At 41.8% G+C, this 16822-nt stretch overlaps 1 protein-coding gene across 1 annotated transcript in view; it reads left to right on the top strand.

Moving 5' to 3' along the window:
* The window catches only part of NR5A1 (nuclear receptor subfamily 5 group A member 1), a 184826-nt gene that overhangs the window by 135582 nt on the left and 32422 nt on the right, over positions 1-16822 (top strand). Inside the window, exon 6 of the mRNA XM_088471140.1 lies at positions 1323-1470. Within this exon, the coding sequence (XP_088327266.1) occupies positions 1323-1470 (148 nt within the window). The remainder of the gene's footprint in view (positions 1-1322; positions 1471-16822) is intronic.

Below are 16822 nucleotides of genomic sequence, written 5' to 3'. Positions count from 1 at the left end.
TCTCCGAGCAAATGCTTTGCCTTTGCCATTAGGTCATTAATGGATTTCATAATACAAATACAAAAAATGTAATGCACATAAGCTTATAAATATTACTCAGTTAATATGCAAGCTTATATTTACCTTTTGGCATAAGAAAATGCTGGAATATGTGATAAAGAACGTGATGAAAAGTGTTCCCAACAGGGCCGGACTAAGGTTGTGGTGATGTTATTAAAAAGAATAATGTGTAAATATGTAAATGAGTTAAACACACTGTAGTGCCACCAGTTCACATTATGCCGCACAGAAATCCCAGTTCAAATTATGCCACAGTGCCCCAAGCTGGTGATGTAACTATGTGAGGGGGCTCCCCAGTGTGTGTGGGACCCTGGGTGAGCGCCCCGTCTACCCTGTTGTTTTTCCAGCTCTGGCTCTCAATGATAGAGAATAATATCAGAATAAATTTCAAATAATCTTAAAAAAATCATTAATTTTTAATCAACTGCTTTTCCCGTTTAAACATAAAACTATAATGGATTGAGAAAAACAAACCTTTCGGCCCAAAATCACTGATTGTTCAGTGAATTGATAAGTAGAATTTTCTCAAGAGACACAGGGGGAGATTAATCAAACCTTGGAGAGAGATAAAGCGGAAAGTGATAAAGTATCAACCAATCAGCTTCTAACTGTGATTTTACAGGCTGTGTTTGAAAATAATAGAAGCTAACTGGTTGATACTTTGTCCAGGCTTGCCTACCCTCCTGATTTGGTTGGGAGCCTCCCGAATATCGGATGGCACTCCCGACCCCCCAGAAAGGCAGGCAAGCCGCCTGCCCTCCCGACTACCTACTAGAAACCCCCGCAGTGGGGGGCCCAATGACGCGATTTGCGCTGAATTGCGTCATCGTGGCTTCGCCCCCTGCTTCACAATGCCTTTATTTTCGGCATTGTGAGGAGGGGCGGGGCCACGATGACGCGATCATGCGGCCACGCCCCCAAATGTACCCATTGCCCGGCCACACCCCCCACTGTGTGCAGGCATTCAGCTCCTTCCTGGAAGGAGGGAGCTGAATGTCGGCAAGTATGACTTTATCCCTCTCTCACTCTTTCTCTCTCAGAAGTTTGATACATCTCCCCCAATATGAGATTCCACTTGGTTTCAAATCTCTACATTTGATTATGAGGCTTTTATTTAGAATGATTAGTAGGTGTGAAACTTGCAAGCTCTCAGCGGCAATAATGTAAATGTAAATTACCGCCAGTATTCTCTCTCACTCTGTTGTGATGCAGACAACTATAATGGAAGGCTCAGTATAAGATCAATTCATGTGTTTTTTCAGATTGAAATGTCATCCATCTCAACCCAGGCGGGATCCACACTGAATAACTTGGTTCTCAGAGCACAAGAGCTGGTTATTCTCCTCCATTCACTTCAGGTGGACCGACAGGAGTTCGTGTGTCTCAAATTTCTTATTCTCTTCAGCCTTGGTGAGTAGAGAAAAGTACATTACTTTATTGCTAGGGAAGGGGAAAAGCAATCCAGAAAGGAGAGAGAAGATCACAATTTGGATGTATGAACCTCTTTTCATGTACTGCTTTTTCAGAAATGTATTATCACAGAATGAATCGCATCATTGCGGCTCCGACCCCAGCATGGCAAAGCCAGGGATCACGGCAAAATGGCATGGAGGCAGGGCTACAATGATGTGATTATTGGCACCCCATCCTGCCCTCCTCCACCTCCCTCTCCACACACCTCCTGGAGAGAGACTTGCCAAAGTCACAAATGTGGTCTTAATGACTTTTGAGTTGTTTGTTGCCAAACTCTGAATGAGCCTATGGCGATGCATTTAAAAGAACATTGTTTTCACATTTCCTTATCGTTCATATCGGGCATTTTTCGGTGCCTCCAACTCACCAATGACTTGCGATGCGCGGGCACATATGGACAACAAAGATATCGTCCATCGACCATGCATGCAGGCCAACCCGGTCAATATCGACCAGGTTACTATATATCGTTGATCACGGGACGCTGGCCTTCGTTGGTGGGTTGGTGGTGTGGTGGATGATCGATATCATTCAGCACTGCAGGAAGGTGCAGGTCGATCAGTCAGTGATATCGTTATCGCTGACTGATCGTACCGTGTGTATGCACCATTACAGTTACCCTAGCACTTTCCGCTTGTTTAAACATGAGCATGCAAAAGTCAGCCAGTATTGTCATGCTTTCATTACAGGATGTGTTAAGCTCACTTACATTGGGCCTGATTCAGAGTTTAGAGCAAATGAAAAAAAGGAGCAAAATTGGAGCAATTTGCTCCTGGAACAAACCATGTTGCAATGCAGGGGATGCAAATGCATTTTTATTTGCATGCAGGATAAATACTATCTGCTTCTGCATGTAGCTCGCACATACTGGGCAGCTATGTTTTGAACTGAAATTTAAATTTCATTTAGGACATCCTCCTTCCCAACTATAAATCTGTATATTATAATTCTGCCCCACCTGCAGTGCAGCATGGTTTTACCAAGGTGCAAATACCTTCAGGTTTTTTTTATCCTTTTTGATTTGCTCCTAACTCTGAATCAGACATTTAATCTACTGCTTGTCAGTGTTCCCTAGTTTTGAATAATGAGCAGTGTCGTAACTAGGGTATTTGGAGCCCAGGGCAATTTAAAAAATGGAGCCCCCCCCACAGGCTGGGGTGTGCGCCTAAGGCGCGTGTCGAAAAAGTGAGAGTGGCCACATGTCACAAGGGGCGTGGCCACTTGGAAATTGGGGCGCGGCGACATGACACACCACTGTTTCTCGTCACTCTGGGAACATTCCTTTCTATTGCATATGCACCTTAATGTCCCTTATGCAGTGCCCCCTGTAGTAATCCCCCTATACAGTGCCCAAAGTAGTGCGCCCTTATACAGTTACCCCAGTAATGCACCCTTATGCAGTGCCCCCAGTAGTGCCACTTATAGTGCCCCCAGTAGTACCACTTATACAGTGCCCCTTATACAGTCCCGCTAGTAGTGGTCCCCATATGCAGTGCCCCCAGTAGTGGCCCTTATACAGTGCCCCCAGTAATGGTGCCCCCTATGCAGTGCCCCTTATACAGTGCCCCAGTAGTAGTCCCCTCTATGCAGTGCCCCCAGTAGTGGTTCCCCCTATGCAGTGCTCCCAGTAGTGCCCCATATACAGTGCCCCCAGTAGTGGTCCCCCCTGTGCAGTGCTCCCAGTAGTGCACCTTATACAGGGCCCCCAGTAGTGGTCGTCCTTATACAGGGCTCCCAGTAGTGCCCCTTATACAGTGCCCCCAGTAGTGGTCCCCCCTATGCAGTGCCCCCAGTAGTGGTCCCCCCTATGCAGTGCTCCCAGTAGTGCACCTTATACAGTGCCCCTTTGCAGTGCCCCTTATACAGTGCCCTCAGTAGTAGTCCCCCCTATGCAGTGCCCCCAGTAGTAGTCCCCCCTATGCAGTGCCCCCAGTAGTGCCTTTCATATAGTGACCCAAGTAGTAGTCCCCCTATGCAGTGCCCCCAGTAGTGGTCCCCACAATGCAGTGCCCCTTATATAGTCCCCCCAGTAGTAGCCCCCCCAGCAGTGCCAGACAAACATGTAAAAAAAACAAAAAAAACCCACTTACCTGAATCCCCACTCCTGCTCTGCGTCCGCTGCCGTCTTCCGCTCCTCCATCCTCCCGGACTGTTCCGCTCTGCATTATTGGAGAGACGCCATCACCCACTGCAGGAGCCTGAAGATGGAGCTCATGAGTGAGCTCCAGCCCGGCTCCGGCTGTGGCCGCAGCGCACCAACCAATGACAGTCTGTCTGACTCTCATTCGCTGGCTGCCAAAACAACCACACTGCCGCCAGGTGGTACGAGTGTACTAGCCAGCAGCTGTGTTTGTTACTGTGTAGTGCGGACTGCACTCTGTGCAGTCCACACTACACTGACTACCAGTGTCCTGGACAGCAGTTGGCGGTGGGGGGGACGCCCCCGCGCCTCCGGTCCGATGGCACCCAGGGCACGAGCCCCACTCAACCACCCCTAGTTATGACACTGATAATGAGTGCATACTGTAATAATAGACTCTAACATCAATAAAGTATTATAATTCACATTTAAAGGATATATCTTTGTTTAGAGAAACCAACTATTTGTTTCACTGTGGCCTTCACTTGGTTATTCCAGGGTTCTGTCAAAGTTTTGATGAGAAAAACGGCGCATCATATAAATAAATATTAGGGCAAGAAAAAGTTTTTGAAAACTGTATTCTATCTTTAAGTTGGATAACACTTCTTGCCTTGCAAATCTGTCAGAAAGATATATACTATTTGTATTAAAAACTAATGATATGAATATACCTATTTAAAAGCATATTGTAAATATTAAAATTGTGTCTGGTGTTTATAGAAAGTGCACCGGATGGAGAATGCAGACGGTGTGGGTTTTGACATTGGTGGAGTCATGTTAAGAACATTTTAAGTGCTGCCCCTGACATTGAAGTACTTAGCTGAAAACAAGCAAGGCGGTGGGGGAGAATTTTAAGGAACGGTGGTGCTTCTTTAAACTGTGTTGTTGGCTTGCATAGTACAAGGCCCATAGATGTTACAAAAAACAGTTTTAAAGCTGCCTTCTTTTATGTACAGTATGTAGATTACAAAATAAACAAATCCATTCTAAGACATCTATACTAGGCAATTGTACATCACTGAATGTACAGGTATCAGCTATTTGATGTTGCAGAGCGGAAGCTAGCCAATTCCTCTTACCCTGGGCGATCTATTGGACTCTATTGGACTCTGGTACAAGGTGGGCATCAGTGGCAAACGCAATATTTTGAAAGGGGGGTTTCCAAAACTTGGTTACTAAACCAATGACAAAAAAATGTAACCACATACTGGCAGCACTCCTCGGGTACTCGATAATCCAATCTTGTTAATCCATTACTGTGCAACGTTTCAGATGCATTTATTACATCTTTCGTCAATGCATCTGAAACGTTGCACAGTAATGGACTCTCTCCCAGAGCCTGCGGTGCGGCTCAGGGAGAGAGCGCCGGGATTACAGGCACTTTCACTCAGTGGCAGCTCTCAGCCTCCCTACAATGCCGGTGCCCCCATGGGAACTGCTGGGGAGGAGCAGCGCACTACCACTGCAGCTCCCCCTACAGCTAGCCAAGCCAGGAACAGCCTGAGCTCCGGCTCATTTCTCTACAAAAAATATATATATGTTGTTTAGGCACGCTGCACGGTAATGGAGCGGTGGGCAGGGGGGGTTTCTAGGTACACGGAACCCCCCCTGCGTGCGCGTATGGGCATGGCCAAGCATGTAGCCACCCCATTGTGAATACGGGTGCTGTCTTGACATGCTGAACAGGGAATGGTCATGCTATCTTGGAGGTGCTTTTTCAGTATTTCTCCATTTCAGCACCCTGTATTTTTTAGAGATGGTAAAAGGAATAAAGCTGCATACACACACAACGATGTTAGTAACCAACAATTTTAGTGAACGATTTTCGTTCAGATTTTCCCTTGAAAAAGTGAATGAAAATCGTTCACTAAATATCGTTGGTTACTAAAATAATCAACGATTTTCATATACAATGAACGATGAACGATTTTTTAATCATGCATACAGTAATTGGAAATCGTTCATCATTTATCGTCCATTCTGCACAACATAAATGATTTTCTGAACGAAAATTGTTTGTTGGACGATGAATTACAAACTACAAATGTGAGCGCGCATGAACGATTATCGTTCATCGTTCAGCTTAAAAAGATGAACGAATTTACAAACTATTTAACGATAACGACGTCGTTATAGTTAAATTGTTAAAAAAATAGTTATGTGTGTACGCATCTTTAGAGGTACCTGTATGCTTGCATATATTTTTTTACATTTAGATTTTCCATAGCAATAACATTTCTGATGCATCTATATGTATCGGAAAAGAGACCTATAATTTGCAGTCTCTGAATTTGATTTTTTTTCGCCATACGTATCAATATTGAGCTGGCTTAAATGAAAATGCAATGAAATAAAGATTTTTCTACTTTTCCTGTACTTTTTGCATTTGTATCACATTTTTGGGGGATTTTTAATGCATCTGACTTTAGGCAAATGCAATAACAGTGTAATTTCTGCACACGTGCTAAGCTTGGCAGTAGTCATTTAAGCAGTATGCGGTCCTCCCTGTATACAATATATATGTGTGTGTGTATATATGTGTGTGTATATATATATATATATATATATATATATATATGTGATGTGTGCCGACCCCAGTGTTTTGGTTTTAGATCTGTATCTCCTTCGTGTTTTGGATCTGGATTTGGTTTTGGTAAAATCGCCCTTGCGTGTTTTGGTTTTGGATCTGTATTTTTTTCTAAATAGTCATGAAAACAGCTAAAATCATATAATTTGGGCCTGTGTTTTGTTCCTGCAGTACTATTAACCTCAATAACATTTATTTCCAGTCATTTCCAGTCAATTTTCACCACCTCACAGCTCACAATATTGATTTCATCTAGATTAGGCCAAAAGGTTGTATCCAGCTAGCTGGTTGACTATGCTAAGCGACAGCAGTGGGCGGCACTAACATGTGGCAGTTCAGCTTGCAACATGGCACAGAGTGGCACTGCAGTGGCAGACAGGATGGTAGTTTAATAAACTATACAACCCCTAGGAAGTTTAAAAACCAAGATTGTTTTCATTAATCAAAAACTAGGTCAGAGACCCGAGGGAATTGGAATATGTTTATGGGCTGAAGACAGGGAAAGGATGGAAGGATTCATTAGTTTTTAATTTATTTTTTATTTTAATGTTGTGATTCTTCAGAAATTTTATGAGGGAAGATCAATGTAGGATCAAGTTCTTCAGTTCTTAAAATACATCTTTGATCTGGACTAGGTTTTTTAATTTTTATACATCTGATAGAAATGAGGTGGCCTTGCTTGTGGAGGTGTTGCTAGAACATACTGTAAACAGATGTTTACTTTGTACTCAGGGAGGTTGTTAGGGAAAATGGGACCAAGACTTGCTGTTTATATCAGAGGAAAGCAGCCTGTAGTTCTCCGGCAGATCTAGAACTCCCAGCATCTGTAGTGATTGCTGGGCCTACTGGAAGTTATTTGTCCTGCATCAGGTTACCTCAGCCTGCTTTACGCACTGTATGTACCATGTAAATAAGTATGTATGTGACTAATATACACAACTAATTTTTGTATTAAACGTATTTGCACTTTATTGCACACATCCTGGCAGGAAGATGCTCTGTGCTGCTGCTCATATTTGCCCACCCCATCAACTTGGTGATTCAGAATTTTTTTTAAACAAATGAAAGGGACATGCAGGAGATGCTGAGAGTGGCCATTACAATTTCTGGTAATTCATAAACTATAAAATTAAAAATTTCAGGCAGCAATGCTCCAAACAGCATATAATGCAAAGAAAAGAGGTGCAAGATGGAATTGTCCTTGGGCCTCCCACCCATCCTTATGTTGTATATATGAAACAGGACATTCACCCAATCACTTCAGCGACAGGGACTGACACTTGTGGCTGAAATGATTGGTTTGTTTTGTGGGGGTCCAAACAAGCTGCCAATGCGCAGTGGACATTGGTGGCAATGATCCCATACATCGCATCCCAAACTGGCTTCACAACATAGGTAAGATCAGATGTCGTCATCGTCATCCCCATCAGTGTGTACATCCTCTTCTTCACACAATATTAATTCGTCCCCGCTGGAATCCACCATTACAGACGTTTCTGTATTTTTTTTACTTAATTGTTGGTAAAGGTCTTCCTCATTGATGAACATCATCTTTTCCACATTTTGGGTAAGTAACCTCCTACGCCGATCACTGACCAAGTTCCCAGTTGCGCTGAAAACTCTTTCAGAGTACACACTGGAGGGTGGGCAACTTAAGTAAAGCAAAGCCAGTTTGTGTAAGGGACTCCAAATTGCCTTTTTCCTGCCAGTAGTGAAACGGACTGTCTGACATGCCTATTTGGATGCTATCCCTAAAATAATCATCCACCATTCTCTGAATGGTGACAGTATCAGACAAAGTCATGGTAGACATGCCACTAATTGTAGGCAGATGTCATTAGGTTTTGCTGACTGATCTGCATCACCACCAGCAGTGAGTCTCTTAGGAATTTTTTTTTTCTGACACCTGCAGAAACTGAAGAAGGAGATGCTGCCGTGTCACAGGCCGCTTGAGCTGACCAATTTTTGCTCTCTTCAGATTTGTGTCCATCGGAAAGAAAGACACAGCATATGACTTAAACCTAGGATCAAGTATAGTTGCCAAAATATAGTGATCTCTTTTTTAAGAGATTGATGACCCTTAGATCCTGGCAAAGCAAATGAAGGGCTTTATCTACAAATCAGACATACTTAGTGGAATCACTCCATTTCAGCTCCTCCTTATGTTGGATTGATTGATTATTTTTGACACGTTGATACAGTTTTTTCTACACACACACACACACACGCACGCACGCACGCACGCACACACACACACACTTTCTTTCCCCCAATACAGATTATGGAGGAAAAATTAAATAAAAAAATAAGTTTACAAAAAGTAAAAAATACCACAAAAAGTTTATTAAATGCAAATTTCAATAATACAAAATATATTTAACAATATTAGATTTTTTTTTTAAATTAATAATTACATTAACAATACTGATAAAAGTTATAAAAAATCACTTCTGTTCTAAATACACATTCAGATCATGACAATTATTCTAAAACCCATGAGATGAAAGAAATCAGAGGTGAAACTTTGATACATATGAAAATTATCGCAAATAATTTTATTTCTACTGTTCTGGAACTGTTCTGCATTATTACATGCAGGCAAATATGATACTGTAACTCATATAATATTTATGCGAAAAAATCTAAATGTGATAAAAACTTGAAAATTGCATTTTATCGCAAAAACACATTGATAAATATGCCACTTAGCATTAGTCAGCATCTGACTTATATAGTCTAAAATATATAGTCAATACAGAACACGTTGATTGAGCTTGCACTATAACATGATCGTTAAAGCTATGGATTTAACAAATTTGTCTAAATTACCATTTGTATCTGTTTTCCACTGTTTGGATACAAATGGTCAATGGTCATTTGCTCCTATACATTACCAGATTTTTGTTCCAACCAGCTAGAGTGGACAGATAATTTTATAGTGTATAGCTTGCGTCTTATACTGTTCAATTCTATACACCCTTAAGGAATTCAACAATATCCACAAACAAAAGAAACTACATACAGTACTGTATGTTGCAAGGACATTATGCCTACTTATTGTTCTTTTCCTTACATCAAATTTTATATTTGCTATCCGAAATGCAGACATGCTAAACCAGCAAAGTGACTTTTCTGTGCAAGAACACCAAGCATTATGAAAAAAAAAGAAAAAAAACCCCTCAGGATTTATCACCAAAAGTGCTGTGGGAGGACAGAGAGCTGATTACACAGAGAAGTCTAAACTGAGTCTGCAGACAGTGTGCCATAGCTCACTCACTAAATGTTAATTAGAACGAACAAAGTCCTGGGGCATCCACTATGTAATTTTATCAAGAACATAAAAACAACAGAAAATAATTAAGAATATGATTACATTGACTCAAAAGCAAATAAATGAATCATTGCCATTTGTCCATTTTAACTATATAGTTTCCACACATGTCCCTGTCATTACCAGTAGCCAGAAGTGTTAAAACTTTATGGCAAATGATTTGTTATACAAAGCTCCAGTTGACACTACATATGATTACTAAGTTGTGCCATGGCAGTGGAAACATAAAATACTATTTTATAGTATTATAGTACAGGTATTATTCTTTTTTTATTATTCAAATGCTATCAAAGTATTCGATTTGCTAAAAGGCACTAAAGTCCAGCCAAAAATTTAAATAAAATAGTCCCCACCTCCATTCTTATCCTGGCTTCTGGTTTCACATCTCTGATCCTTAATTCTCCCTACTCCCACCTATTAGATTGCTGTCTCCCTTGTGCTGTTTTTCCTGCTCTGCTTTACTGCAGTTCCTTTTCTATTTGAAGTACCAGCATGCAAAACAACTGTAAGCATATCCCCATCATGATAAAATAACTGGTGCTCCATCATAATAAAAATCTTAATGGTCCCATAATACATTAAATAGTAGTGCCTGTGGTGTAAAATAAGAAGTACACCAATTGGAAATAGAATAAATAATTGGTGTCTTTGATATTAATAAAATAAATAGTGCCATTGGTATTAATAAGATAAATAATGGTGCACCACCAGTATTAATAAATAAAATAATATTGTCCTAGATACCCAGATATTAGAAAATAATAATGCGTGCTGTGTTTATAAAATACATAATTGGGCCCCCAGTAGTAATAACAAATAATAGTGCCCCCAATAGTAACAAAATAAAAGTATTGCCTTTGATATTAATTAAATAAATAGTGTAGTCCTTGGTACAAAATAATAAAATAGTAGATCTTCATTAATAAATAAATTATGATAAATTATTATTGTCCCCCATAATTTATAAGAACATGTTGCCTGAGTAATCAATAATCTAAAATCATCTTCTTTCTCTTTCTTTCTTTCTTTCTTTCTTTATTTCTTTCTTGTTCTGCCTTAATTCATTGGGATTACTGTAATCCTTGAGGAGAAATGGAAAACAACAAAACAAATGCTATATGGACTGCTGTCAAGGAGCGTGCAATGCAAAATGCATTAAGCTACAGTCATTCAGAAGCAATCTCTTGCACTGTGAAGCCAATCTCAGGGGTTGGGTACACGATCCCAAGGCTAATAACGCCAGCGGTCAGAATCCCGGCAGTGTTATCCCAATGGTGGAAATCCTGACAATTGCAGGTAAGTATTCTAACCCTTCTCCTAACTCTACCCCTAACCCACCTTTCCAGTAGCCTAACCCCAACCCTCCCCTCCCGCAGCCTAACCCTAACTATCCCTCCCTGAAGCCTGACTCTAGCTCTCCTCTCCCGCAGCCTAGCCCTAACCCTGCCCCTAGTGCCTGACCCTAACCCCTAACCCTAATTCTCACTGTTGGGATCACCGCTGTTGGGATTCTGACTGCTGTTGGGATTCCGGCACCGGGATCAAGTTCACCGGCAGTGCCTGCACCAAAATGGTGATTACATCCCAATCTTAGATCATCCATCATTTTTCATTCACGCGCTAGTGTGCAGATTACAAACTACAAATGAAAGTGCAGGAAAACCTGTGGTTTGTCAAAATTGCAGTTTAGTAACTCTCTCCCTAAAGGGGAGATGCCTCAAGCCTTGGAGAGAGGTAAAGTGGAGATGTTGCCTATACCAACCAATTAGCTTCCAACTGTCATTTCATAGACTGTGCTAGATAAGTGACTTAGAAGCTAATTGGTTGGTTTGGGCAGCTTTTCCATTTTACCTTTCTCCAAGGCTTGTTACTGTATATTTCGCCCTAAGTCACTTTCATTTCATATTTGGTCTACAGGCACACATCCACTAGACCAGTGGTTCTCAAACTCGGTCCTATGGACCCCACGCAGTTCACATTTTCCAAGTCACCCAGCAGGTGCACAGGTGTACTCATTATTCACTGTGACACATTTTAAAAGATCCACAGGTGGAGCTAATTATTTCACTTGCGAATTTAAAAGATCCACAGGTGGAGCTAATTATTTCACTTGCGAATCTGTGAGGAGACCTGGAAAACATGCACTGTTTGGGGTCCTTAGGACCAAGTTTGAGAACCTGTGCACTAGACGTTTAAATTGAGGGATTGAACAATAACGATATCGTTATCTTTCAATCATTTGAAAATCGTTTCCATATCGGTAAAAAAAAATTCTAAAACGACAAGCGATGCGCGCTCCTGCTGGTCGTTTAGACATCTATCATCGTACAAATATGTTGTACAACCTGACGATAACGTCAGGTTCAACATGTTTGCAGATGATTGATGTGCCTACATCACAGACTGACAAATGACTGCACAATTACAATGCCGTAATCGTGCAGTCGTTTTGAGGTCTTTTAGTGGATGTGTGCCTTAAGTCGTTTATAGAATAGCCCCCATTGAGTTATCACTTTTCTACTATGCACAAAAAAAGTCATTGTTAGCTGGGCATGTTTCGTTAAATTATGCAGGGCAGTGCCATGTACTTTATGCTATGCTGGACACTCCTGGATGTAATGTTCTGGGCAATATGGATATATTATGCTGTGCATATTGTGGCCGTCATTAGTCTCAATTGAGTGAGCTGTATTTAGCAGTCACAGAAGCAAGGTGCTGTGTCATAGCAATAGATAATATTAAGTAGAAACAATATGGAGGCATAGGGAAATCTGGTATTTAAATCCCATCTAATTTATTGAGTTTTCACATCCAGTTTGTTGTCTAGGGCAGTGTTTCCCAACTCCAGTCTTCAGAGACCCCTAACAGTGCATGTTTTTCAGATCTCCCAGCTGGTGCACATGTACATTCATTACTAGCTGACACATTTTAAAAGATTCGCAGGTGGCGTCAATTATTTCACTTGTGAAACTAAGGATATCTGTAAAACATGCATTGTTAGGGGTCTCTGAGGACTGGAGTTGGAAAACATTGCTCTAGGGCAGTGGCTCTCAACTCCAGTCCACAAGTATGTCCAAACAGGTCATGTTTTTAGGATTTCTGTCTGTGACCCAGCAAAGTAGAGCAACTCACCTGTGCATGATTAAAGAATCCAGAAAACATGAAATGTTGGGGGTACTTGATGACTGTAGTTGAGAACAACTGCTCTAGGTGATGAAATCTGTTATTTCAGCTCTGGACCAATTATCTTTTTGCGTTGGCAAATGATCTGAATCTGTATGTATGGACATAAACGTTTACTTCTATTTTCTTTGTTTTGGGAATAATTTTCAGTATCTGTTCTGTGTAATTGTCCATCACTGCTTATATTGTTCTGTACTCATTATTATTCAAAATGTCTGTTTACATGTTCCCATATTTTTTTCATTGGGCTCCTTGTTTCCCCGCTCCTGTATAGAAGAGTTAAATGGCACATTTTGTCTCAGACACAGGTGTGCCTTCAAGCTAAATATTTGGTAGTGGTATTTGTGGTGCACTGTTTATGGATGTGAACATTTGTTCCAAAATAGACCATGTTTGCAACACCCCGTCCAAATCTGATAATGGAAGGGAACCACAGATATGGTGTCGGCACAACATCAATGTTGACACTCGTCTTGGAATTATTAGCAGATAGCCTGCAGAATGTACGTCACACGGGTTCTATTAATCCTGTCACTCCACGGGAACAAGAGATTTCTCATCGCCGCAGAGTCTCTGACCAATCCTGCTTAGACTATTTCACACTTGTGTTTGTCACTTAGACAAAATAAACTGAGGTAGAAACCAGGGCAAGTGGTGTAAGGGTGAAGAATGGATTTTTTTCTACAGTTCTAATAAATACAATATGTTCTGTCCTTAAATCATCTCATTTTAATCAGCAAAATATATTTTACTGTTCAGCTGTTTTTCTGTTTGGAAATTATACAGTTTGAGTTTCAAAGCACTATGTACAACAAGTTATACTACTTCCTAACCCTGATGATCCCTTGCTTACATAAACCTGCTTGTTAATAAAATAGGATAGACATAATGCTACTAATGTGGAGAATGATGTCATGGAAATGAGTCTTCAACAGTTGCTGAACTATATTTCCTATGATGCTCTCACTACTTTCATTGTTGTACATATAAGGACATAGGGGCCTAGTCATTAAACGTAAAAATTAAATGGAGATAATTAACTTTAGAACTCTCATGGAGTTCTAGCTAATTATAGGTGGAATTCATCATTCCACCTCTCCATAAGTATCTATTCCGAAAAGCTGTCATTTTTGCGATGACAGCTTTTCGGGAAATAGATACTTTTCCCTGCCTACACTACCTTATCGCATCTGGAAACAGTGCTGCGCATGCGCTGTTACATCTGTAAAACCAGCGCATGCGCAGCACTGCCTACAGATGCGTTAAGTTTCGTACCCCCTCCCGACACCCCCCAACCCCCCTCCGCTCACCTTCCCCCCCCCCCCCCGACTTACCTGTCCGCGCAGCAGCCTCCGGCTCCGTCCTGCTGGTCTGTCATGTGGTTTCCCAGCAGACCACATGACAGATTTGAAAAAAGAAATTTTTTTTTTCTTTTTCTAAACTTTCTTGTGCTCTGCTGGGGAGCACACATGACAGACCAGCCTCCGGAGCCTGAGGACGGAGCAGAGCGCCGGAGGGACTCGTCGGGGGACCTGCACACGCGGATACAGGTAAGTGGATTCTGCTATTCGCCACCTCACAGTGGCGAATAGTAACTGCATCAAATTCCGAAAATTTGTAATTTTCGGAATTTGATGAATACCATAATTTCCACATCCCCATACTAATGTATGGGGAGTGTGGAAATTAACGCAGGGGAACTTAGCAAGGAGATATCTGTGATATCTCCTGTGTTAAGTCTGTTCATGCATACCAAAATAACGTTATTTAAGGAAAATGTCCTTAAAAACGTTATTTTAGTGTTGATGAATAGGCCCCATAGAGTAGATTCTTTAGTGGTTGTCTTGACATGTTTACTGACTTTCATTAGTGAAAAGGTGCTCCGCATTGGTCTTAGATGAATTTCAAGTCTTTCCGCTGCACTTACTCATTGCCTGTTATTCCGTTTATGTGCCTGGTTTGTTCTGTCATTTCTTCGTTATCCTGCTTTTTACTGACCATATTTGTTTTCACTAATCTGCCCTTCTGCCTTGACTTCTGCTAAATTTCTGGTTATTCTTGTCTGCCATCTGCCTTGACTTTTGACCATAACCATTTATTGTTGTATGCAACCTGCCCTGACCTAGGTTTACTTACTATTCTATAAGCCGCTTGGCTTGAATGTGGATCTGTTTCCTACTATTCTTTTCTGTATACCATTTATTATCACCTCAACAGGCCTTGTATATCTATACTTAAGAGTTAAAACACACACAAACAATATATTTATATCTGACTGTGGGGCCTATTCATCATCACTTAATTTTCACAAAAGCAGATGAAAATTTAAATTTTCACCTGCATTTGTAAAAATTAAGTTATCGGGCTATTCATTAAGAAGGTAAAGCAGGAGATATTACAGATATCTCCTACTCACCTTCCTTTTGCAGAATGGCCCGCTGTCCCCATACACTAGTATGGGGACAGAATTCATCAAGCTCCGAAAATATAATATTTTCGGAGCTTGGCTGCGGGAGCATTCGCCATCTGCAAATAGCTCCTGCTCCGGCATCGCAACCTGCTCCTTCCCTATGGGAAGGAGGTCCAGGTTGAGATGAGGGATCTTTTTGGATCCCTCCGCCCCTGTCCCGGACGTTGGGGCTCTTGTGCGCAAGTACACTCCGGTCACTGTTCCGACAGTAGCAGTGAAAAGATTCACTGCTCCAAAAAGGAGCAGTGAAGTGGCTCACGGGGACAGCTGATATCGCATCAGCTGTCACCACGCCAGAGCAATGATGGATTGCTCCGGGAGCCGCAGCAAGTCATGTTGTTAATTATTGATATCCGTTCGGACTCCGATAATTAACATCATGAATAGGCCCCTAAGACTCATAGGTTGCTAATACACTCTACTAACTATGTATGTATTGTTCAGGTAGTGTTACATGACAAATAGTTCACTTTAAATATCCACAGTCTCACAAGATACTGTATCTAGCGAAATATAGCTAGTCTTTGTGATACTTCTCTTTCAGGGTTTGTAGTCTGCCAGGCTTTGTCCTATCAAATTAACCCATTCAGTTAAAGTCTTAGTCACTGTGACTGCAATGTTTTATAGCCATTACCGTATTTAATACTTCTCCAGCTGTCTAAGATGCGTATGGTCTATGAGACACAGGAATATAATCCTAGCTCACGGTATCGGAGGTACTTTGATCATCGCTCTCCCCCTCCTGAAGGCAGGCAAACTATAGTGATGACAAGGACCAGTGGAAACTGATAGACACACCAGCCCCTTCACTGAAACGCCGCCTCTCAGTTTAGGAGATGTGCCTCGACTCTACCCCTGTCTGCTTACCACGAACCTCCCACCAGACTCTCTCTCTCCTGGTCTCTGTCTCCACAGATAGCTCGGCATGTCCCCTCTCCACCAACACAGCCCCATAACTGTGCTGATTGGTGGCTGCTCTGTTTCCTCCGTCCCTGCCTGGCACTCAGCAGCCGCTGGGCCCACCACTGCTGCTCCTTCCCCGGGACCTCTGCATGGCTATACTGCTGGTACTGCAGCCTCCGTAGTGGCCACTAGGCTCTGCCGTCTGGACCATTGCCGATTCACCTGCGTGTCAGCGATAAGCCTGACAGCCGCTACTAATGCCTCATCACTGGCTCCACCCCCCTGCTCCCAGCAGCTCACAGCGACTCTGCTGCCTGGGCCACAGGGAGTTGGGCACTCAAGGAGGGGAATGCCAGACTGTCAGCAGCTGCTGACAGCTGTTATATCCCTGTATCTGTACCTGCCCTTCTTTTTCTGACAGGAACCCAACCACTCCCAGCCATATCACTCCACCCCTTCTTCTCCTGTGTATGTGCATCCCACACACTTGGGCACATCCCCACCACAGAGAAAAGAGTACCACATAAACTGTCATATAAATACATAAAACATATATGCTTTTTTCCCATAAATTGGACATTCATTTTACCTCAAAGTAACCATTTCATATATAGAAATCATGAATTGCTATACATACATATTTTTACTATAGACTAAGAAATTAATTATTAATAG

Source organism: Taudactylus pleione, unplaced genomic scaffold (assembly GCF_031769625.1).
Source record: "Taudactylus pleione unplaced genomic scaffold, aTauple2 ptg000110l, whole genome shotgun sequence".
NCBI lineage: Eukaryota > Metazoa > Chordata > Amphibia > Anura > Myobatrachidae > Taudactylus > Taudactylus pleione.
Note: the sequence above shows the minus strand (reverse complement) of the source record. Positions and strands in the feature narration are given on the sequence as shown.